At 36.2% G+C, this 25,398-nt stretch overlaps 1 protein-coding gene across 6 annotated transcripts in view; it reads right to left on the bottom strand.

Annotated features, from left to right (window-relative positions):
* G2E3 (G2/M-phase specific E3 ubiquitin protein ligase) overlaps positions 1-25,398 on the bottom strand; it is a 68,949-nt gene that overhangs the window by 16,270 nt on the left and 27,281 nt on the right. For 5 of the 6 annotated variants that reach the window (XR_006704911.1, XR_006704912.1, XM_045450592.1 and 2 more), the window contains 8 exons: positions 23,912-24,009; positions 20,799-20,900; positions 16,479-16,603; positions 14,691-14,856; positions 6,727-6,833; positions 5,923-6,039; positions 2,464-2,588; positions 2,225-2,357 (listed from right to left, as the gene is read on the bottom strand). Coding sequence is in view for 4 of the 6 variants with exons in the window: in XM_045450592.1 (XP_045306548.1) it covers positions 2,225-2,357; positions 2,464-2,588; positions 5,923-6,039; positions 6,727-6,833; positions 14,691-14,856; positions 16,479-16,603; positions 20,799-20,900; positions 23,912-24,009 (973 nt within the window). In the remaining 2 variants the exon portion in view is untranslated. The remainder of the gene's footprint in view (positions 1-2,224; positions 2,358-2,463; positions 2,589-5,922; positions 6,040-6,726; positions 6,834-14,690; positions 14,857-16,478; positions 16,604-20,798; positions 20,901-23,911; positions 24,010-25,398) is intronic. The other variant, XM_045450594.1, reaches the window with a different exon arrangement.

Below are 25,398 nucleotides of genomic sequence, written 5' to 3'. Positions count from 1 at the left end.
CCACAACCTTGAAATCAAAAGTTGCATACTCCACTGACTGAGCCAGCCAGGTGCCCCAGAGATGCAAATTCTTGAGCCACACAACAGGTAAACAGAACCAGAACCTCTGAGCGTGAGGGCTAGCAATCTGTGTCTTGATAAGACCTCCAGGCAATCGTATGGACTGACTCAATTGTCCCCGCCTCAATTTCTACATCTGTATGTGGAATTAATGTACTCAAAATAATTCTGTTTGGAGCAATGCCCATGGATCATCTTTCTACATCAAGTATAATTTTTTCTCATCCTAAAACATTATAATGTGCCAATGTGGGTCAGCCTTTGCTTTTTTTCTTCACACAACCCTCTCACTATTCATTAACCCAAGTTGCAGGAAAACCAGTCTTTTGGAAATTAAGACTATCCTTCAGAAGTATGCCTTCATGTAGCAGGTTGATTTCTTGCTCCTGCCTGGAATGGAAATGCCAATGCTATTCTTTTAGAATATGATGTTAAAGCATGGAACAAGGAATCAAACTTCCCTGGTATAACATCTTTGGAAACCTACATACTAAAATTTTTAAAACTAAGGTGAACATCGTTTTTGATACTAAAAGTAATATAAAAACATTTTTAACAGATTTCCAGTTAACACAAGTGGTATCTTACAACATCAATTCTTTACTTTTTGAAATAACTTCATATTCAAACACTTTTGGAATACTTCATATTCCATTTCTATCCATAAATCTAGTTATCAAATATTTTCACAGAAATTCTTTACTTTCTCAGTTTAAACTCGATACTATTATTAACAAAAAATATTTCAACATGTTTAGCTACTATAATGTTACTTGTCTGTTTTTTTTTCATAAGCTCCTTTGTAAAGTTATATATACTTAAAAATCTTAACTTCGGCTGAAATAAATACCTGACACAGAATAAGGTTGTAATTCTAGTCTTATTTAAATGTTTATGAATGATTTTAAAGTTACTTATTTTGCTTTTATGAAAATATTTAAGCATCGCTGAGCGCGGTGGTGCGCGCCTGTTGTCCCAGCCATTAAGGAGGCTGAGCCAGGAGGATAGCTTGAGCACAGGAGTTCTGGGCTGCAGTGCGTTATGCCAATCGGGTGTCTGCGCTAAGTTCGGCATCAATATGGTGACCTCCTGGGAGCCGGGGACCACCAGGTTGCCTAAAGGAAGGGGTGAACCGGACCAGGTAGGAAAATATTTAGGCATTAATACAATACAATAATACTTGTAAGTATGTCTTAAACTTTCTAAAGAGGTGACATTTAGACCTCTGACATTGACAGCAAATATATTAAGCAAATGATTATAAAGTAAAAAAATAGTATCTATATTAAATGATTCCTTCCTTTTAATAAAGTAACACAGTATACTTGATATTTTAAACTACCTTTAAAATGATCTATAATATGTATTTTACATCATGATTTAGTACACAATAAATTTCATACACATTCTTTCTATGTGCAGTGCAATCTGATATTTTACATTCTATTTCAGCCTGTTTTTCTTTTTTTCATGTCGGTTACACTGACTTCATGATGATATGTTGGTCCTATAGTTTAAAAAACACTCTTCCAGGGGCACCTGGGCAGCTTAGTTGGTTAAGCTCTTGATTTTGGCTGAGGTCATGATCTCACGTTTTGTGAGTTCAAGCCCCACATCAGGCTGTGCACTGACAGCCTGGAGCCTGCTTGGGATTCTCTCTCTCCCTTGCTCTCTGCCACTCCCCTGCTCTCTCTCTCTCAAAATAAATAAACATTACAACAAAAATAAAAACGAAACAAAAAACGCCTTTCAGGGATGCTTGGTGGCTAAGCTGGTCAAGTGTCCGACTGTGGCTCAGGTCATGATCTCTCTCTGCTGTCAGCACGGAGCCCGCTTTGGATACTTTGTCCCCCTTCCTCTCTGCCCCTCACCTGCTCACAGTCTCTCACTCAAAAATAAACATTAAAAAAAAAGGAAAGGAAAAGAAAAAGAAAAAACACACTCTTCCAGAATACTAAGATCAGCTAATATGCTAAGTGTATAAAGCTACTTCCTATTGTAATTTTTTTCAAAATAGAGTTTTATAGGGATTGCCTGGCTGGCTCAGTTGTTAGTGCAAGTGACTCTTGATCTTGGGGTCATGAGTTCAAGCTGCACATTGGGTACAGAGCTTACTTTAAAAAAAAAAAAAAGTTTATATTTTTCTCCAATTCAAAATACATACCTCAGAAGATCTTTATGCTGGGCTCCAGGTGACTGTCTGGGTAATTTAGGTGATGATTCTTCCAACAAACAATCAGTTATTCCCACATTATTAGTGTTGGGTAATGTATGCTTTTTGGCTTTTTGGAAATCCTCTGCAGATTTAAAACCCTATGTTAGCATTATAGAAATATAGGAAGAAACTTTTCAATAATATACATTTGAAAAAAAAAATCTTTATTCAAAATTGCAAAATATTACCTGAATTGTAGAGAATACCTCTACATTCCAAACACTCCCAATTTTGTTCCCATGATCGTAATGAGGAACAAGCTAAATGTGTTCCGCTAGAACCACAACACTGACAGCGCTTTATTTCCCATTTGCTGAGGATATAAAGAGAAGCAAATGTTTACATTTTGGTATTAACTTGGTCTAATTCCAACCACTAGCACTACCATAGGCCAGCACATATAACCACATATAACCAGCTCTTCTACAAAAGGAGGAAAAATAGATTATCTGCTTTGATACTATATTAGTTTTTCTTCAAGTATTTTTTTCCTATTTCATTTATTATGTTTATAACCTCCTCCTCTAAATATTTGCTAATTTAAAAGACCTAAACTAAATATCAACATGTACATGCACATACACAAAAATATAAACACTAGAAAGAATATGATTAAGAAAGAAAAAATTTCTTTTATATTTGGAAACTACTATAACCAAAGGGAGATTGCTATGTGAATGTGCCCAACATGGAAGAAGCACTCATTAAATATATTATTTACCTAAAATATCTTTCCAATTCAATGTGAGGAATTAGTTCCTACAAAAGATTGTTCAGACACCGATACTGGGCAGCTCAACAGGATCCAGATCTTACTATCTTGCCCATATTCATATTCTCTTATTTGTTCCCCTCCACCCCCACCCCCATGTTTCCCACTAGGCTGTGTGGTATGTGTGTTTTTTGTATAGGTGTGGGTATGGGTTGTGGTGTGGTGCCTACTTTTCGTTTGATTATGAGTAGACCCTCAATGAATCAAAATGGATATACATTCCCTGAGTACATGGATGTGTAGGTGATGAGAGAGGCAACTGGAAACCCTCCCGTCCAGTAGGTATAGGTGAATCTCTCTCTGTGTGGATATGGGATATGGGTCTACAGCTGTGTGTCTCCCCAGCTTCCCCCAATAGTTCTGCCAAATGATGATGAAGAGAAAGAAGAGCACAGCGCTTAATATACACTAGGACCAGTTCTCACTCTTATACAAAAAGTTTAATCCTTGTAATTTTAAAATGTAGGGAAAACCACTGTTACCCTTCATTTTAAAGAAGAGGAAACCATAGCATAGACGGGTAAATAACTTGCCCAATTAAATTTACAATGCTAGTAAGTCTCAGTGAGGCTTCCAACCTAGTTTACCCGGCTTCATTCAGGCCCATGCCCCTAACCATTACACCATGGTGCCTTTCAGCAAAACTGCTTTTCTATCACTAGGATGAGGGAGTGAGATTACCAGAAAAAGCATTCAAATGGCAGGTATTGTGCCCCAGGAGAAATGAGAAGGGACAGCAATCTTGAATAACTGCTAGAAAGAAAAGGGAGCTTGGTAACTACTGACTGGGTGAATAAATTTAGAAAATATCAGCATTAATGAACGTATTTGCTTCTTAGAAATCTAAAGTGCTGGGGCGTCTGGGTGGCTTGACTGGTTAAGCGTCTGACTCTTGATTTCAGCTCAGGTCATGATCTCACGGTTCACGGGTTTGAGCCTTACATCAGGCTCTGCACTAACAGTGTGGGGCCTACTTGGGATTCCACTCGTGCGTGCCCCCGAACCTGCCCTCAAAAAATAAATAAATAAGCTTAAAAAAAAAAGAAATCTAAAATACCTTATTGTTTACAAAGCACATCTATATACATCATCTTATCTGTGTGTCAGCACAACTCTTTAGAGGGGGTATTATTGGTGTTTACAAATGAATAATCAGGATCACCAGTCACATAAGAATATACAACACTTGCCATCTTTGATAAGATCTCTGCCCTTAAAGAACTTTTAGTCTAATGAAAAAAACAAACTTGAATAATGTCAATCATATTGTAACATGCACACAAAAGAAAAAAACCCAGCCCAGAATGGGAAATCAGGAGTGGTAAGAGCTGCTTAGGGAAATTTTTCAAAGCTGGCAAGATATCAGCTGAGTCTTTGCAAATAAGAGGTATCTTACCCAGCCAAATCACTTTCCATGAGAAACAAGGCTCCTAATATTCTGCTTTGCACTTTAAGTTTCAGCTTGCCATGTTAAGATTGTGTAACAGGGATTAAAAATTTATTGAAATATCCTCCATAAATTTCAACAAAACTAGATTGGTTACTGTTTATTCTACATCTTAAAAAATGAAGATACTCTTGATTTCTAGTATCCAACACAGTATAGTGTACACAGAGGGCACATAATGATTATTGATTCAGATTAGAGCCAATATCCACTGACAGTACTTAAGAATAATCAATAAATTTCAAATGCCAAACCCTTTTTATAGTGATCCAAAAGAATACTGCTAGATTATTTTAGTTAAATTAAGCTATGGAATAGTGCCATCCAAAAGAAACACAATGCGAGTCATTTAATTTAAACTTTCCTAGTACATGATTGAAAAAGGTAAAAGAAACAGATGAAATGAATTTCAACATTTCCAAAATATGATTTTGCTTGACATGTAATCAATATAAAAACAAATATAAAAAATTATATTAACAAGATACTTTAAAACTTATTAACAAGATAAAACTTATTAACAAGATACTTTAACTTATTTTTGTCTTACTGTTATGGGCTGAATTGTGTCCCCTCCAAATTCATAAGTTGGAGTCCCCAAACCCAGTACACCTCACTATGTATCTGTATTTGAAGATAGGGCCTTTAAAGACATAATTAAGATAAAATGAGGTCATATAGATGGGCCCTAATTTAATATGACTGGTGTTCTTACAGGAAAAGAACATTAGGAAACAGGCAGAGGGACAATCATGCGAAGACAAAGTTAGAAGGGAACCATGTGCATGACAAGGAGAGAGGCTTCAGCAGAAATAAAACCTGCCGGTACCTCTATCTGGAACTTTTTTTTTTTTTTTTTTTATAATATATGAAATTTATTGTCCAAATTGGTTTCCATAAAACACCCAGTGCTCATCCCAAAAGGTGCCCTCCTCAATACCCATCACCCACCCTCTCCTCCCTCCCACCCCCCATCAACCCTCAGTTTGTTCTCAGTTTTTAACAGTCTCTTATGCTTTGGCTCTCTCCCACTCTAACCTCTTTTTTTTCTATCTGGAACTTCTAATCTCTAGGATGGTGAGAAAATGAATTTCTGTTGTTAAGGCAGGCTTAGCAAATGAAGACACTTAAAACACTTCTCAATTTGGAGTAGGCACATTTCAAGTGTTCAACAGTCAATGTGGCTAGTGGCTACCATACAGGACAGTGTAGCTCTAGAAAATGAAGGCTCAGTAAATACACCACAGAAGTAAGTTACAACTATGTGGACAACAATAATTTCTCTGTAAAAATGCATTTAATAAATATACCTGCAAGTTAAAACTTCAAACATTCTAAGAGCCAAACTACATTTCACGAACTAGAAAACTACTTCCTCAACCGACTGTTTAAATAAGGACACTAAACACATGGGACTTCCCAACATACCTATCAGGTGCATTATAGTCTCGCCCTTCTTTGCAACGACATCTCTGGACATCACAATGCTCATAGTGCTGCAGAAGTTCTTGATAAGCATTTTCCTCTAATTCCCAAGATGCATCTCTGTAAATGAAGAAAGATATAAAATACACTTTGAACTAAAATTTTACATAAAAGGATTGGTAATGAATATAAAAAAAACTTTTCACATACTTGGGAATAAGGATAAAACTTTTGTTTTTTAGGATTAATCATTCTCTTCAAGATATATATCTATTAGTGTCATTTTATCCTACAGTTAATTATTCTTACAGTGAATTTTCAAATGTTAAATGAAAAATTAGAAATTTCCTAAAATTTATATTTTTCCTAATATTTCACTTCTAATTTTTAAACGTCAAGTTTAGTGCCATTATTTCTGGATTCCTCCTCTTTAAGTATTAAGAAAATCCTTCTTATACACTTTAAACCACATCCTGATTCTCTTAGATAATTTATACATACCATTGTGAAGTCTGTTACTTGGGTATAAGTCAACCAATTAATATTGTATACACTGAGGTATTTATTAAGAGACTGTAAGTCAATTAATGAGACATTTAAGTCACAGCCCCTGCTCTCAAGAACTAGCAATCTGGGAAGAAGGAGGCAGTTTTGGGGGGGGGGGGGCAGCAGCTTTACATTTCCCCATTTAAGATGGCTGCTTATTTATAATTTTAATCATTCATAAATGATTATTTTGATTATTTCCACTGTTATTAAATACTACATTTAAATTATCTTTTTTGTCAAAGGCTAAATGGTACTCACTTTTCAGGAATATGAATTCCCATTCTCAACATCTCTTTCTGAAATATATCACTATTATTGCATATTGTGCATCTAAAGAAAAACACTCCTGCATTTATTGCTTGAACCTGTAATAGAAAACAGAAATCCATTGTTAACAATTTGATTATAAATTATAACAGCTAACAGAACATGTGATATTTTTTACTTAATATATTATGAAAACAAATTTTCTATGCTAGTTCTCAAGCTTTGATAAATGAAGTTATTCTATTGCTAAAATTTTGAAAATTTTTCCCCCAATGATCAAAAATAATTGTTAATAAATCGGCTATTCTTAGCTTTACATCTATCACTCACATATTTTTCTCAACCTTTGTTATTTTTTCTTTCTTAGGTCATTTTCTTTTTTTACTGTTTACTTATATGAGAGAGAGAGCAAGTAGGACAGGGGGAGAGAGGGAGGGAGGGGGAGGGAGGGAGGGAGAAAGAGAGAAAGAGAGAGAGGAGAGGGAGAGGGAGAGGGAGAGGGAGAGGGAGAGGGAGAGAATGAATCCCAAGCAGGCTCCATGCTGTGAGCACAAAACTCGACATGGGACCCAAACCCACTATCATGAGGCCAAGATCTGAACCAAAATCAAGAGTCAGACACTCAACTGACTGAGCCACCCAGGTGCCCCTAATGTCATTATTGTCCTCAAATATTGTGTTATCCATCACTGTCTGTGAATAAAACAGTAAAAATATTGACTTACTTCATCTGGAAGGGTGTTTAAATAAGTATTACTATAAATCATTCTTGGTTCTGTTTTTAACTCAATCTCAAAGTTACTTTTTTCCTAAGAGGGGAGAATTATAAAACCTATTCTCACTTTCAGCACATAGAAATACAGAGCCCTCAGGCAGAGAGTACAAGGAAACAGAAAACTATAAACCTATTAGAAAGAGTAGCCAATCTCTATTTAAAAAAAACTAGCAGCGGGGCGCCTGGGTGGCACAGTCGGTTAAGCGTCCGACTTCAGCCAGGTCACGATCTCGCGGTCTGTGAGTTCGAGCCCCGCGTCAGGCTCTGGGCTGATGGCTCAGAGCCTGGAGCCTGTTTCCGATTCTGTGTCTCCCTCTCTCTCTGCCCCTCCCCCGTTCATGCTCTGTCTCTCTCTGTCCCAAAAATAAATAAGCGTTGAAAAAAAAAATTAAAAAAACAAAAACAAAACTAGCAGCACATATTCATTTAATAACTATTTACCCCCCATTGTGTAGGTGCTGAACACTATGCTATGTACCAAAAATAGAAACATAAAATAACCTAGATCCTGTATCAAGGAATTTTTGTGAGGTACAATTATAATTTGTAAAAGAGTGTGTCTTTAAGTATATACATGGAAGAGAGAGGAAGAAGTACCTAAGTCTATGTAAGAGCCTGACAAAAATGTCACAGGAATTGCGAGGTCAAAGCAAAATTTGGAAGAGGAAACAAAGGTTTACCAGGAAAATAGGACAAAAGACATTATAAGGAAATGGAATTGCACATATCAAGTTTCCATGGCAAGAGAGAGCACAATGTGATCAGGGAACTAATTAATAATATACTTCGGGATTACATGCTGGCAATACTGAACTCAGTAATGAGGTTAGACAGGTAAATCAAAGCCAGTAATGTATGTGAAAAACTGGTAAGGAATAAAGCATGCAGGAGAAAAGGACAGTTAGTAGGCTCCTCCGAAAGTCTAGCTTAAAAAAAAAAAGTGTCTAAAGTTATATCACAGAGGGTTAAGGCAGAGGCTAGCAACAAATAAAGATACACAAAAATATCTACCAGGTTGAGCTGACAGATGGGGAATTTATGAATGATAATGAAAACAAATTCGACTTGAGGTTCAAAAAACATTAGTAGTGAGGCACCTAACTGCTATGTCAGAAGAGTGAGCAACTGTTGGTCTCAGGCTCATGGGTTCAAGTCCCACATTTGGTGTAGAAATTACTTAAATAAATAAAATATAAACAAAAGCAACCACCAAGTAGCAAGTGGGACACACACACACACACACACACACACAAAGAATGTGGGAGGGAAAGGGTGTGTGGGTGGCTCAGTCGGTTGCCCCGACTCTTGATTCTGGCTCAGGTCATGATCTCAAGGTTCTAGAGATAGACACATGAAGCCCCAATGGTCAGGTTCCGTGATGACAGCTGGAGCCTGCTTGGGATTTTCCCCCTCTCTCTCTACCCCTCCCTTTCTCTCAAAATAAATAAATAAACTTTAAAAATGTGCGAGGGAAGCAACAAGTTACTAAAATCTGTGAACTAAAGGGTTTTTAAGCAACTGTACACAGATACCAAGATCTTAGTAAATAGAGTATATAATACATGAAAGTGTCTAGTATGGAGGAAAAAACAACATGGGGCATATGGAAGATACCAACAAGACCACTGCAATGATGGAGGAATCCAAACTGAACAAGAACAGTGGCAATTCTCTACATACACAGAGTGAAAAGTTTCCATCAATTTTTAAATGCTTATTTGTTTTGAGAGAGAGAGACAGCGTGTGTGCACACAAGCAGGGGAGGGGCAGAGAGAGAATCCCAAACAGGGCCTGTGCTGTCAGCACACAGCCCAATGTGGGGTCCAAACTCACGAATGGTGAGATCATGACCTGAGCCGAAATCAAATTGGACACATAACTGAGTCACCCAGGCACCCCCAATTTTTAAAATATTAATCTGCATGCTCTCCTCACAAAATCCCAATGTAGTGGTCACAAATGATGAAATATGCTTAACCAAATACAATTCTCATTCTATTTCTTCAGTCTGTTTTTCCTTCGACTTTTTTATGTTAATGAAGTTCAGGAATTAAACAATTTTTTTCTTTGAGGGGCGCCTGGGTGGCTCAGTCGATTAAGTGTCCAACTTCAGCTCAGGTCATAATCTCACAGTCCATGAGTTTGAGCCCAGCATCAGCCTCTGTGCTGACAGCTCAGAGTCTGGAGCCTGCTTCGGATTCTGTGTCTCCCTCTCTCTCTGCCCTTCCCCTGCTCATGCTCTGTCTCTCTCTGTCTCAAAAATAAATAAAAACATTAAAAAAATTTTTTTTTAATTAAAAGAAATTTTTTTTCTTTGGGTATTGATATATAATGGGAAAAACTCCATTTACTATTTCAGTTAAGACTTGTGACAGAATGGCAAAGGCACTGTCAGATCCTTTACTGAACATGACTCAAGAATTAGCTTGTACTGGGCTCTAATCAAGTAATAACGGCATGTTAGTATTAGGTGTCTGTGTGGCTGTGATTTTATACTATATTTGCATAAAGTAGGCCTACACTGTTGTAAGAATATTATTTTAACTTTTTAATGATGGAATTAGAAATCTGGTATTTTCAGTGTTCACACAAAGCCATATGAATACTAGGGTCAAGTCTGAGAACCTGTTTCATTACCAACAAATAATTGAGACAAATCTTAATTGTTTTGAAAAATAATATACTCTTACAAATTAACAAGAGGATGCATTTGGTAATAATTACATTCTTTCAAATACAAATTCTTAATGAAGAAAAAACTGTTTTTGTAAAATTGTCATAAAATGTGAATTGTTCCTCATTAAGCAAAGATAACTCTTCCTGATATTTATGAATTGCACTCTCTGGATCCTTTTTTTACAAACACTTCCTTGTAAGAATTGACAGAATTTATGAAATTTACCCAACAAAATTAGGCTCCGCCCTGCCATTTTTAACTGAATAATCCTAAATATAAAAAAGTTCAAGGCTCATGCAAAAAACAAAACAAAAAAAAAAAAAAACAAAAAAAACCCCAAAAAACTACTCAAGTATTTTTCTTTATCTAAATTACATTTTATTAATAATACAAATAAAAACTGATTTATCAGATGAAGCTAAAAAACAAGGTCTCTTTTTAAAACATAATGTACCATATTAAGGGCTTTTGGGTCTATGGTATAACTAGGACTGTCATATTTCTTCCCAGATACAACCTAGAAGTCAAGGTTTTGACATTCATCTAAGATTACCTGTAATAATCCTAACTCACATAAAAAATCTCTTTTGCAGACATTTACAGTGGGTGACAGTTAACATTATCTCCTACCTTTTGTTACATTTTTGTCACGTCCCTTTACCCCACTGTTAAGCATGAATATATAATTTCATAATTCTGTTTTTTAAAATGCATACTGTTGTTTCTTTATTTCATTTAGTTATATACATTCCTGATCATCTGATTTACTTTCTTTATCAAAATATACCATCAAAATAAAGGTATGTTTGAGGTTGCTTCAGTGTTCAAGTTTGCGTGTGCTTTTCTTTTTCTCAGCTTTTCTTTAATTGTCCTAAACATGACTAGCTTCATTTTTACAAATATACATGATATTGCTACCAAGTCAGGTTTGATACTGATTGTCCTGACAGTAAAGCATTTAAGCTTCTCCCCAAAAAGGGCTGTATGTACTGCTTCTTTTGCAGGTTTTGAAAACTGTACTTTCCCAACAGTCATCTCTTATGAAAGTTCTGCTTAAGGTTGTTGTTCTATCAGTGGGTTAAAAACCTTTTGTTTTAAGCTTCCCTGTGGAAGACTAAACGCTGTGTTGTGCCACCCACTGCTAAACTCAGTACACAGTGTGACTTAAAGACATAAGTCCTGTAGTATTTCCTGCAATACACTGGCCAGCATCTGTCTGTATGTCTTCACAGAACACTAGCACTCATGAGGACAAAGTACAGAAAAGTTGTGCACGGTTTCATTTTATTAATGCTTTTTAATTTTAAGGCACTGCTTTTCTCAGGTAAAGCTAAAAAGGGACATCAATATGCTTAATCACTAAGACGAAACAAGAAAATCAGTTAACAAAAGATTACCACACTATACACATAGAAATAAAGAAAATAATAAAGAAATCCCTTAAAGCAGACTCAAGATTGGTACAGTTGGAAAAGCTTTGGGATATTTCACTGCATGTTTGTACAAACAACACACGCTGCTTTCCTTTTCATCCTTAGATCCCAGAAGCTGGCTTTACCTAGTGGAGTTTTTGGGACAACAAAGACAAGGCCAAGAGTTCCACGAATTCATGAAGTTCTTCCCCTATCCACTGGCACTATGAGGCAGCAACAGTTTTTAAATAATTAAACCTTGTTCTTTTTCTTCATGTTTGTAGTGTTTCACTGAAAACTTTTTAAATTTAATTTTATTTTATTTTGAGAGAGAGCACATGTGAGCTGGGGAGGAGCAGAGAGGGAGAGAAGGAGGGAGGGAGGGAGAAAGAGAGAAGAGAGACAATCCCAAGCAGGTTCTGTGTCAGCACAGAGCCCAACGTGGGACTCAGTCTCACAAACCAGGAGATCATGACCTGAGCCAAAATTAAGAGTCCGACACTTAACCAACTGAGCCACCCAGGCACCCCCTCACTGAAAGCTTTAAAAAAGAAAGAAAGGAAGAAAGGAAGGAAGGAAGGAAGGAAGGAAGGAAGGAAGGAAGGAAGAAAGAGAGAGAGAGAGAGAGAGAGAGAAAGAAAGAAAGAAAGAAAGAAAGAAAGAAAGAAAAAAAAGCCATCATTCTACTCTTTCCTCTTGTCAAAACTCAGTAGTGCCATGAGGGTGAAAAGGTAACTGGGAACATCTAGGCATTAATATAACAAGAATTATCCATAATGGGCTACTGGTAACACTGTACATGGTTAGACAGTGGGCAACCAAGATGAATTTCAACTGCCCATGACATTAGATTGAGGTATTATTAGCTCTGTGGGCTGACATTTATCATTAGAGTAACAGCATCTTGTCACACCGTCACTCTGACAAAATCCTATGTAGCATAGGATGACTATGCTATTTAAGTTTATGTACTGTGAAATAGCACTGTGAAAAACTTGGATGACAGACCAGTTTCTTGAACTTCACATGTGACTTTAGAGACATAGGGCTTTTTGGCTCAGATGCCTTGGCATCTCACATTGTTTGCAGCAGATTAAGGCTGGATAGTTCAAAAAAATACAGGCAGTACAATTCCACTGAGACCCCTCACCATCTTCTGTGTCTTGAGTCCTTGGTGTTTTGATAGTGGACCTTTGATCTTTGGGTATTGGTGGCACAGGATCTACAAATCCCATATTGTCATAGAAGTTATGAATAGTGCTGAGATTAAAATGTGGTCCTCAGGTTTAAAAAAGATCAATTTCTTTGGTTAATGTCAAGGTCAATCTGGAATGGTCAACTACAATTCTAAACTGCTACATTTCTTTGAGAGAAGATATTTGGGGATGTGGAATTTAATCTTTTCAGGTGCCCCTGAGTTAGAATATTTTCCATTTCAATGACCTCAGATTTTAGTTTAACCAGCTTTTTCTTTTGAATTTCGAGTTCTTTTTAAGTTGTTCTATTCTGGCCTTCTGGTGTACCAAAAGAGCTTGAGTGTAGACACCATCATCAGATCCCACACTCAACTTCTGTGCTTCACTTATTCTATCCACATGTGCTACAAAGTAGGGTCCATTAGGTGCATTTGAATATTCTCTATTTCTACATAATGATCAGGATGGCTTAAAAGATTTGTAAGTTCAAAGGTAGGGGACACAACCCCTGGTGAAACTGCAGAGGGTTTATTACGAGAAACTGTAATTTTCAATGTTTATTTATTTTTGGGACAGAGAGAGACAGAGCATGAACGGGGGAGGGGCAGAGAGAGAGGGAGACACAGAATCGGAAACAGGCTCCAGGTTCTGAGCCATCAGCCCAGAGCCTGACGCGGGGCTCGAACTCACGGACCGCGAGATCGTGACCTGGCTGAAGTTGGACGCTTAACCGACTGCGCCACCCAGGCGCCCCGAGAAACTGTAATTTTGAAAGTATATTTTTTACTGGGCTGAGTGACCACTACTTGAGAAGAAACTGAAGTTACTGCCTATTGTTTGGTTCATTCAAGTGCTTTACTATTATTAATACTTTTAAGACTGTCTTGAAATATGAGGATTTATAACATCTTTTAACTTTAAAAAGTACTTTTGTGGATAACCTATAATGAATAATAACATTATATTTTACTAAACAATAATAAAAGCCAAACTTTAATAAAAGCATTAAACTTAAATCCTTTATTATTTGGCATTCTATTAACTATAACTATCAGTTGGCCGGTTCACACATGTACATTATTGTATATGATGTTATCAATAAGTGAGATCTTTTTAAAATCTTCAAGAATCATCTGAATCAAATAACTGTTCAATTACTTAATGTTATGTGTTGTATGGTATTTACTTAATAACTTGTCATCAAGTTTAACATACAAGGTGGCTTTCAAAAAGAACTAATGCTTTTAATTCATTAAACAGTAATCAGTCCCTGTCAAGAAGCTGTCATATAGTGTTGACCACAGTTGTTTCTGTTTTTGTTTTTGTTTTAAAGGCCTCTTAACATTTAAGTATCTTAGCTTACAGTTAAATTATCAATTCACATATCTTGGTCTTCTAAGCTTAAATATGTAAATGAACTTGGGAATTAAATCTGTGTTTTATTCACTGTGAAATACAAACAAAAGCCTTAGGTAAAAACAACAAAAATGTTCAAGCATAATAAAAACTAAAAGGTAGTATTCTAAACTATTTATTAAAATATTAGTTTGATATTCACTTCAAAAGAGTAAATTTCAATACAGTAATTCTTCAGTACAGTATATTTCATATGTAAAATATGCTTTACTTAAGCTGTTTTTAAAAGTTACAAGTACAGGTAAAATACACATGTCAACTCTTTCCAATTTAAAATTCAAATCAGGGCACCTTGCCACCCTCAGTTGGAGGAGCATATGACTCTTGATCCCAGGGTTGTGAGTTCAAGCCTCATGTTGGGTGTAGAGATTACTTAAATAAGTAAGTACATAAACTTAAAAAAAATAAAATAAATGAAATGAAATTCAAATCAGCAAGCAACAAATTTTATATCAGAAAAAGTTTACAAGATATCTTACCTGTAAACAGTCTCTATGAAACCAAGCATTCTTACAACAAGGACTTCGTAATATGCTGTAAGTTGGAATAGGCTCAATAAATTCCAAGCAAATGGTACATGGTAAGGAGTCTCTATAATTATTAGATGTAATTATTTGAACAGGTCGATGGTTCCAACAAAATGACCTAAAAATATAAATTATTTAAAAATAACATCTAATAAATTGCAAAGCACAATCAGGCTAGCATTGTAATTTGCATTTAATAAAAGAAAACTCATTTGTATCATTATTAACCTACAATAGACAGGAACCTTAGCACTATAAATCCATCTCACAGGGAGGGGGGATGGGCTAAATGGGTAAGGGGCACTAAGGAATCTACTCCTGAAATGACTGTTGCACTATGTGCTAATTTGGATGTAAATTAAAAAAAAAAAAAAAAAAGAAAAAGTAAAGGAAAAATAAATTCGTGGTTGTAAGACATTCATATGAATGGGTATCATTTAAATTTAACTTCATATTTCTCTCTAAAGGAGTGAGAATGAATAAAAAGTTGAGAAATACTATTGTAAGATAATGAGAATTTGAAGTTGTTCTGTCTCTACCTCTTTACCTAATAAAGCTTGACTATTACTAACTTTAAAAAAAAACTGGAGAGTGTTATGCTAAGTGAAATAAGTCATACAGAAAAAGACAGATACCATATGTGTTCACTCTTATGTGGATCCTGAGAAACTTAACAGAAGTCCATGGGGGAGGGGAAGAAAAAAAAAAAAAGAGGTAAGACAGGGAGAGAGCCAAAGCATAAGAAACTCTTAAAAACTGAGAACAAAGTGAGGGTAGATGAGGGGTGGGAGGGAGCGGAGGGTGGATGATGGGTATTGAGGAGGGTACCTTTTGGGATGAGCACTGGGTGTTGTATGGAAACCAATTTGACAATAAATTTGATATTTAAAAAAATCCATTTCACAATCTATGAGCAAGGAGAGCTGGACATTCAGAATGTGTACCTTTTGTTGGTTAGGACTTAACTCACAGAATTTCAGTAACTAGTATTATGTTGAGAATCCTATGCAATAATATTGTTAGCAACACCATTATACTCAACAATGCACAAAAGAAGGAATTTAAACTTAAAAAATATTTTAATCAAGTAACACATAAAATGTAAGTAAAAACTTATTTTAAGTCACTAAATTTATTTCCTCTTGTATTTTCTAAACTGCAGTTTTATACATGGTAAGAATCCATTAAATAGTTCAAGAACACAAAGACCACAAGAAATAGGACACTAATAATATCAAATACTAAAATTCATAAATTTTGATGTTTAAAGCTTGATTCAGGAAGTAAACATTGTCTGGGGCACTCCAGGGCATAATATTTATTTTTGGACTCCACCAAATTTAAATGCCTTCAATTTACTCAATGAGAAATATATCTGGCCCTGTGGAAGAAAAGTGGATCATAAATCTAAAAACATGACATAAAAATCTAGACTTATGAAAGGTGGAGATTTTTATTAAATATGAATAATTTAAGGGTTCCGTATCATATTCGAGAGTTGAAAGCTGAAAGTGAATATTAATTGTTAAGCCCATTCTACACTGGCAATTTCCAAGACTTTGAAGACAGTGATGACTCCATAAAAGAGGGGAGTATTTAAAACATAAATGTACATATATGTGTAAACTCAGTGTAGCTCTGAAAAGAAATTTTACAAAGGAATTATCATTGGGATATCCATATCCATTTTCTACTTTTCCCTAACATTCATCGTTCATATTCAATAGTTAATTAACTTACGCAAAATTGCCAGTAAATTGGAAAATACATTCTCTCTGAAGTCCACATGGAAAATGATAACTTCGTTTACATCGGGGTGCAACACATCCAATTGAAGCACCAGTTTTCTTGCAAATACAGCATTTCTAGAAGAAAATATGAAAACAGAGATCATAACATACGAAAGCTGAGTACTATAATATGACCCAGGTATAAATGAATATTCTTTGTGGGGAGTCTGAAATTATTTTCATCTTACAACAGCTATGATGATGGTATATTAAAGCAATTTCCTGAAAAAAACTGTCCAACCCAGAAACAATCTAAAGACACTAAAGATTCACTACTGTAACAATTTTTCATAAAGGAGTCATCTCCCATCTAACATGTGGATGAGACAGAGATGCTTCTTTTCCTTTCTACCTGGCTAAAATACTTTCAACTAAAGGATTTGTAAACATAACGGCTATACATTAAAATCTCAAATCTCAGGGCGCCTGGGTAGCTTAGTTGGTTAAGGATCCAACTCTTGATTTTGGCTCAGGTCATGACCTCACAGTACATGGAGTCATGCCCCATGTCGGGCTCTGTGCTGACAGCATAGAGTCTGCTTGGGATTCTCTCTCTCTGCCCTCACCTCTGCCCCTCTCCCACTCTCTCAAAATAAATATATAAACATTAAAAAAAAAGTCTCAAATCTAATAAAAAACACATAACTAGGAAATACTCATCAAGGAGAACAGCTGAACAATACTAGAAACCAATCTGTTAAAAAAAAAAAAAAAAATCTGCTAGGATCAATCACTCTATCCTAACTAAATGAAAAAAGTGTTAGATACTCATAATAGGTTACATAGTGACCTCCCCCCAAAAAGATATGTTCAAGTCCTAATTCCTGGTACTATGAATGTGATCTTATTTGGATATAGGGTCTTTGTAGATGTAAGTTAGTTAAAGATCTTAAAATGAAACCATCCTAGATTTAGGGTGGTCCCTAAATCAAATGACTAGGATTCTTATAAGTGAAAGGAGAGGGACATTTAAGACACAGACACACAGAGGGGAAAGCCATGTGAACATGTGAAGCTGAAAGCAGAGACAGGAGTTATGGTGCCACAAACCAAGGAATGCCAAAGGTTGCCAGTAGCCACCAATAGCTGGGAGAGAAGCATGGAAGGGATTCTCCCTCAGAGCTCCCAGAAAGAATCAATCCTTCTGACAGTTTCATTAGGAATTTCTGGTCTCCAGAACTATGAGAACAAATTTCTGTTTTAAGAGACCTAGTCTGTGGTAATTTATTATGGTAGCCCTAAGGAACAAACACAATACCAATGGCACTAACTAAAATATAACACTGGTATATGAACACAAAGACTAATATTAGATAATTCAATCATTACTAAAATACACAGCAGTATCTAAAACATTTTGGAACCCTTGAGACAGCCATTATAAAATGGTCACTGATGAAGGAAGTATGTAGTCTTATTGCTGACCCTGAAGTACCATTAGGTTACTGGAGAATACCTTGCCAACCTGATGCTCCTCCCATAAACTGACATATGGAACTCTAGCTTCAGGTCACAAACGGAGACAACTCAAGGATGAGGATATTTTTAAAGGTTCACAATATGCTCACAGAGGATTAAGATGTTTTTAGAAAACAGGTATTTCCAAACTGCAAGGAGACCCTTTCAGGTCATATTTCACCACAAGTTCACTAATCATCAGAAGGTTGAGGAATTCTGATACTAATATTCTCACATAGTCCTTAGATAAATGCCACTGCTAACCTTTCGCCCAAGGTTTTCTTTTATGCCCTACAGTTATATCCCACCATCTAGTCCCATGCCTCCTCAACATATTTAAAAATAACTGTTTCCCCCCCCCCCTTTTTTTTTTGCCTCAACTAAAATAAAGGTCTTGGGGCGCCTGGGTGGCGCAGTCGGTTAAGCGTCCGACTTCAGCCAGGTCACGATCTCGCGGTTCGTGAGTTCGAGCCCCGCGTCGGGCTCTGGGCTGATGGCTCAGAGCCTGGAGCCTGTTTCCACTTCTGTGTCTCCCTCTCTCTCTGCCCCTCCCCCGTTCATGCTCTGTCTCTCTCTGTCCCAAAAATAAATAAACGTTGAAAAAAAAAAATTTTTAAAATAAAGGTCTTGCTTCCCTTTCAGAATTTCTTGGATGAAATTTCTTATTTTCCCATCGTCTTTCATTTTCATTCAGACTTGGCAAGGGTTGGGAGGAGGATATGGAAAAAAGCAAGGGGGATATCAAAATATTATTTTAGTTCTCTATTACAGACTATAGTCCACAACTCTACCTTCATACTTTAAAAACTCTGGTCCTTTGAGCCTAATGACATCTATCCTCTGTTACCTACTAACTTCTCCTGCCTTGAGACTTTGGCACCTTTCTCTGTATCTAATTCTTGCTATCATTGTAAACAACTCCTACATTGATGAGACAACCTTTCTTCGACTTCTTCAACTATGATGTGTCAATGCTCTTCATCTCTACTCCATAAAAATCATCAGTTCCAGTTATCATTTCCTCTGGACAGAATTCCCTATACTTCCAACCTTCTCATTTTTTTTTTCTCATTTATTTAACCTTCTCATTTTCTAATTCTCCTTATTTCTACTCACACCACATGGAAACCTATAATTCTTTCTTTGTGTTTAATACAGTAGGTATCACACAGAAGACTCACAAACTATAATTAGATGAACAAAGGGTTAAAGTTTAGAATACAGTAAAACCTTGATTTGAGAGCATAATTCATTCCAGAAACATGCTTGTAATCCAAAGCACTTGTATATCAAAGCGAATTTCCCCATAATAATGGAAACTCAGATTACTCATTCCATGACCCAAAAAAATTCATATAAAAATGATTACAGGATTGTAATATAATACAAAATAATAAAGAAAACACAAAATATAAAGAAAAATAAACAAATTAACCTTTGAAGACCTTCATGGCTGAAGTGAGGGAGACAAGAGAGAGGAGGTTTATGTGTAGGACAACTTCCACTATCACTAACAGAATCACTGCTCTTGGCTCAATGGAAACTTTTTCTGCACAGGGGCCACTGTATACACTCGCACAGATGTTGACTACAGTACAGTATTAATAAACGCTTGTCATATACTGTATTTAATATAACTGGCAATAAGGCAGAGGAGTAAAGGGTCTGTTATCTGCAGGCACCCTGACCTAGAATGAAACAAAGCATTCCTAACCTAACTCTCGTATGGAAAGGCAAAGGACTGTAAATAGTGTTTTGAAGTGACAAAAAAAAAAACATGAGTGCCAGTTGTGGGCACCTTTCAATGTTCTGAAAAATCGCTGATTTCTGCCAAACACCACGAGCTGAGACAGAGCATCTGAGCATGGGAGACGATCACCTACAATCCCACAGTGAGAGCAAGAGAAGAACCACTGGTTCAGTTGTGATCATGTGACATTTAGTGTCACATACTACTTGTATGGCAAGACATCGCTCATTTATCAAAATTTATTAGAAATGTTTGCTCGTGGGGCGCCTGGGTGGCGCAGTCGGTTAAGCGTCCGACTTCAGCCAGGTCATGATCTCCCGGTCCGGGAGTTCGAGCCCCGCGTCAGGCTCTGGGCTGATGGCTCAGAGCCTGGAGCCTGTTTCCGATTCTGTGTCTCGCTCTCTCTCTGCCCCTCCCCCGTTCATGCTGTGTCTCTCTCTGTCCCAAAAATAAATAAACGTTGAAAAAAAAAAATTAAAAAAAAAAAAAAAAAAAAAGAAATGTTTGCTCATCTTGGAGAACACTCGCAGAACAAGTTACTTACAATCCAAGGTTTTACTGTACTTATCTTGCAGAACATGAGAAGGAAGTGAACAAAGGTACACAATGTCACAGAATGGCCACAAGAGGTGTAGAGATCATAAATTACTGGTCTGCCCAGCTGCATAATTTCCACCTCAACTCATCATGGCAACTCACTAACTGAGGTATAGGAATGAAAAGTGAATGACTGGGTTGACTCAGGATTAAAGATTTGAAGAATAGCAGAGTAAAAGTATGTTCACAATTCTGATGGTAAGAGTAGGTGAAATGATGGATAGGCTGGAATAAAATAAGGATATGAAACCAGCATTGTCACATGTATTATTGAGGTTGGTTAACCTCACTCTCATTGCAAACATACAAAGTGTTCTTTTAAATTTACTGTATTTGACAAAAATAAGCATTTGAACATAAAATCAAAGTCTTGTAAATTTCCAGTTGGGAAACTGATGGGAAAAAACCTCCCTAGTATGACCATACTTATAGTATTTAGTGTAAAGAGTAAAACAATTTACTTACCAGTTTAGAAGCTCTGTTCACTTCTTTCCTGATGTCTTCTATTAGAAAACCGTAAACTCCTTCTTCTTCTTTACCTCTCTGCCAAATTCCACTTGACATCAACTATAAATATATTCTCAATTAGAAAACAGACTCTAACAAACTAGTTTAGAAATATATGTATGTGTGTGTGTGTGTATATATATATGAAATATGTGTGTACACATATACATATATGTATATATACATGTATACAAAATGTATAAATATATATACGTATATATAAAACATGTGTATGTGTGTATATATAGAGAAGATCGATAATGTTCCACTGAAAAATGGACATAACTCAAATTTCAAGCGCCTCTTATCTATAACAGTTATTTTTCATGGTCAAATTAAGAGGCTACTCAAATTCTTTGATTTGGAAGACACTGTATATTAACAGTTCTTATAACCAAACTGGTTTCTAAAAGCATTCCAGAAAATAATAGAAAAAGAGAGAAAGAAAGGAAGGCAGAAAACACCTGTTTTAGAAAAAATAGTGGTAAATACTGTAAGGTGTAAATGTAGTATCAGTAAATGTTATGGAGGTAATTCAGTTTATCAGTGATATTTCAGGCCAACTTGAAATCTAGCTGGATTCTGAATCATAAAAGGAGTATTTAAAGGGAAACCTACTGAATTATGGTTAACATAAATGTTTGAATTTTTAAAAATCTTTTAACTTCAGTTTAAATATGTTAAGGAAACATGAATCAAGAAAACACATGGGACTATGAATAAATCCCGGCTTGCAAACCAGGCTCTGTGTCCTGGAACTTTCTGGAACTCTAGGCAAGTAATTTAGCATCTCTGACCTTAAACACAAAAATAAAAACACTGGACTAGATTGTCTCTAAGTCTTTTTTTTTTTTTAATTTTTTTAAATATTTATTTTTGAGACAGAGAGACAGAACAGATGCAGGGAAGGAACAGAGAGAGAGAGAGAGGGAGACAACAGAATCCGAAGCAGGCTCCAGGCTCTGAGCTGTCAGCACAGAGCCCAATGCGGGGCTCAAACCACGAACCGCAAGATCATGACCTGAGCCGAAGTCAGAGGCCCAACCAAATGAGCCACACAGGCGCCCCTATAAGTCTCTTTCAACTCTAACATTCCATTACCATTTATAACATTACTGTACTTTCCTGTTCACAATGAAATGGAATCTTTGACGTGTTGAGCCTTGGGTATGTTTTGAATTATCATACTCGTTAAAGACAAACAATATAAAGGACATTTTCATAAAATTAAATATATTTAATAATTTAAAAATACTTTAAATTTGTGATTAGAGGATTATTTTAATCAATATAATACATCCTAAACTAAAAAATACACATTACTTAAGAATTCGTTATGGGGGCACCTGGGTGGCTCAGTAGGTTAACCTTTGGACTCTTGGTTTCATCTCAGGTCATGATCTCATGGTTGTGAGATTGAGCCCCACGCTGGGCTCTGTGCTTAGGCAAGCATGGAGCTTGCCTGGGATTCTCTCTCTCCCTCTCTCTCTGCCCCTACCCCACTCACGTGCTCTCTCTCTCTCTCTCAAAATAAACTTGAAGGAAAAAAAAAAAAAAAGAATTGGCTATGAAAACATAACCCAATTACTAATAAAATAGCTCCCCTGATTCTTCTGCATAAAAAGTAAAATAAACTCTTAGAAAAATGAAAAGGTTTTCTTTGGTGATACAAAATTTAAGACTTCCAACTTACAAATAAACTTGGAATGCCAAATTCAAGTTCCCTTAAATCTTGGTACAAAGTAATTAGGTTCCTAAGCCAGTCCAGAAGTCTATTTTAATCCATAGGGTACCTGAGACACAACACTATAGTCTTAGAGAATCACCAAGAAATATGTTAAATGGTTTCTCAAGAAGTATCTAGAGTTTTAACAGGGATCCTGGGGTGGGTATGAAAATAGATGTACATATTTATTGATACTTCATCCTTTAAGAGATGGGGCCTATTTCCCTTTGCCTTGAATGTGGGCTCAACTTAATGACTCACTTCTAACAAAAAGAATAAATTAAAAGTGACAGTGGTATGGGACAGTGAACACTAGGTCATATGGTTCTATCTTGGTGTCTATCTATCTCTCCATTTTTTTCTCTTTCTCTTTTACCACTTCTTCTAAAAGAAGCCAGATGCCATGCTGTGAGTACCCTACAGAGGTACCCAGGAAGTAAGGAACTGAGGCTTCCTGCCAATACATAGAAACTACTAAGGCCAAAAGCTATGTAAAGTGAGCCATCAGAGATGGATCCTCTGCCCTCTCTCGCCTTTATATGACTGAACCCATATTGCAATTTATATGCAATATGAATTGCAACCTCATTAGAGCCCCTGAGACAGAACTACCAAACTCAGCCAATACCAGATTCCTGACCCTCAAAAAGTGTTTGAGATAATAACTGTTTAAACTGCTAAATTTCAGGATAATTCGTTAAGAAGCAATATATAACTTACATACTATCAAGAAATATTGTGTCTACTGATGCAACCTTGGCATGCTAAGGTAGTGATGGTGCTATTAATATAAGGCACAGACTGAGTGAGGTAAGAAGTTGGTAAAGGAAAGGGGAAACAAATGAGAGACCAATTCTCAGTATGAAATCAGTTTTTCTTTCTTCCAAGTGACCCATAAACTCACCTATTTCCTCTTCCACAAGAATTTATTACCTTCATTCAAAACTTTTTTTTGCAGGTTCTCTGTGAAGTAAAATACTTTCCTTCTATTCCCTGAACCTTCAACAACTCTTTTCTGATATTTACCACTTGCAACAATGGAAACAAAAAAGTGAAAAAAAAAGATACCACCTTAAAGCCCTAACCATTTTCTCCTTTATTCACTTAGGCCCTAAAGGGTTAGACAAAAATACAGATAATGATGACAGGTCTTCCTTCATACATACCAACTAATTTCAGGATCTTGGAATTTGATAAATGAAAAACCTTATTTTAGATATAGGCAAATGAGATCCAAAAAGAAGTTAAATGACTTATCCAATTCTCAGAAACCAGCCATCAAGATCTAATTGTCTTCTTTAGAAGAATATCAAATTTCCAGGATTTAATTATAAATTATACTCACCAAACAATAGTAATGTACAGTGAGATTCCATTTCTCATTAGTTTTCTTTTCTCCATATTTATTAGGACAGTCATCATTTTTTCGACAAAAAACACAAGCTAACAGTGAAAAAAGTAAATAGATATAAAAAATATTTTTAAATTTTTAAAATAAAACCTATGGAACTGGAGCTTCTCTCAAGTGAGGTGTTCAATTCTTTCTGAGAGAGCAAATCACATTATACTATTATCAGTAACTTAAAATTTCTAACACCTATTTCTAAACAATAAACAGTGTTTTAGACTTTGCATTTTTTTAAATTTATCTTTAATGATGAATTCCAGTGTGTCGTCAAAATGGCAACTAGTAGGGTAATCACTGAAAATAGATTAGGAAACCCCAAAACACTATCTCCCCACTAAGGCAACATTTAAGCTGCCAAAAACTGTCAGAATCAATTTTTTAGAAACTCTGAAATCTAGTTTTAAAACTCACAACACTTAGGAGAATGCTCAATAAAAAAACAAGCTGGTAAATTCTGATGAGCACTTTGTGGCATTTTAACTTACCTGCCTACCATCCCCCACTCTCCAGCTGAGCAATGGCCTTAGGTACGATGGCCCATGTTCCAGGTTTGGCTTGTCCAAGAGGAGGTGAAATGAACCTTGTTCTTAAAGAAATGTGATTATGTGTTTTGATATGTGTGGTGGATCCCTGAGGGATGAGCTCAGATGCATGCCCCTGTTTTGCTTGCCTCAGAACTTTCTCAGGGCTGGAGTCTCACCATTTGTCAAAAGCGCTTAGACAAATATACTAGCTGAAGCAGCTTGCACCAAAGGGTAACAGACAGGACAAGCAGGTAACAGACCAAAACACCCAGGAAAGAAGAGACTGGGAAAAGGGGACTCAAGGATAAATAAAGGCTTTGAAAAGCTCCCACAGATACCTGGGAATCTAGAAAGACACACACATGCTCAGGACACACACATGCTCAGGACTAGATACATGCTCAGAAAAAGACCCCAGAAACCCTAAGCTTTCACCTCTGGCTGATCTCTATGTAAGCCAATATGAAAAAACAAAGACCCCAAATCAATGACAATTTTAACCTTAAAGAACTAGAAAAATAAAAACATATTAAACCAAAATCTGGCAGAAGGAAGAAAAAAATAAAGATTACAGCACAGATAAATAAAATAGAAAACAGAAAAACTATAGAGAATAAAAACTAAAGTTGATTCTTTGAAAAGGTCAACAAAACTGACAAAACTTTAGTTAGACTGATCTGGAAAAAAAAAAGAAAGGAAATTCAAAACTTAGGAAAAGCCACAGAAATCAAAACAGTGTTGTAGCGGCCTAAGGACAATGATATAGATCAATCGGGGAAAAAGAGTCTAGAAATAAACCTATACATGTTATCTATGGTCAATTAATTTTGAACAAGGATGCCAAGATCATTCACTGAGGGAAAGAACAGTCTCTTCAACAGATGTTACTAGCACAACATG

The sequence above is a fragment of the Leopardus geoffroyi genome, chromosome B3 (genome assembly GCF_018350155.1).
Source record: "Leopardus geoffroyi isolate Oge1 chromosome B3, O.geoffroyi_Oge1_pat1.0, whole genome shotgun sequence".
Classification (NCBI taxonomy): Eukaryota; Metazoa; Chordata; class Mammalia; order Carnivora; family Felidae; genus Leopardus; species Leopardus geoffroyi.
Note: the sequence above shows the minus strand (reverse complement) of the source record. Positions and strands in the feature narration are given on the sequence as shown.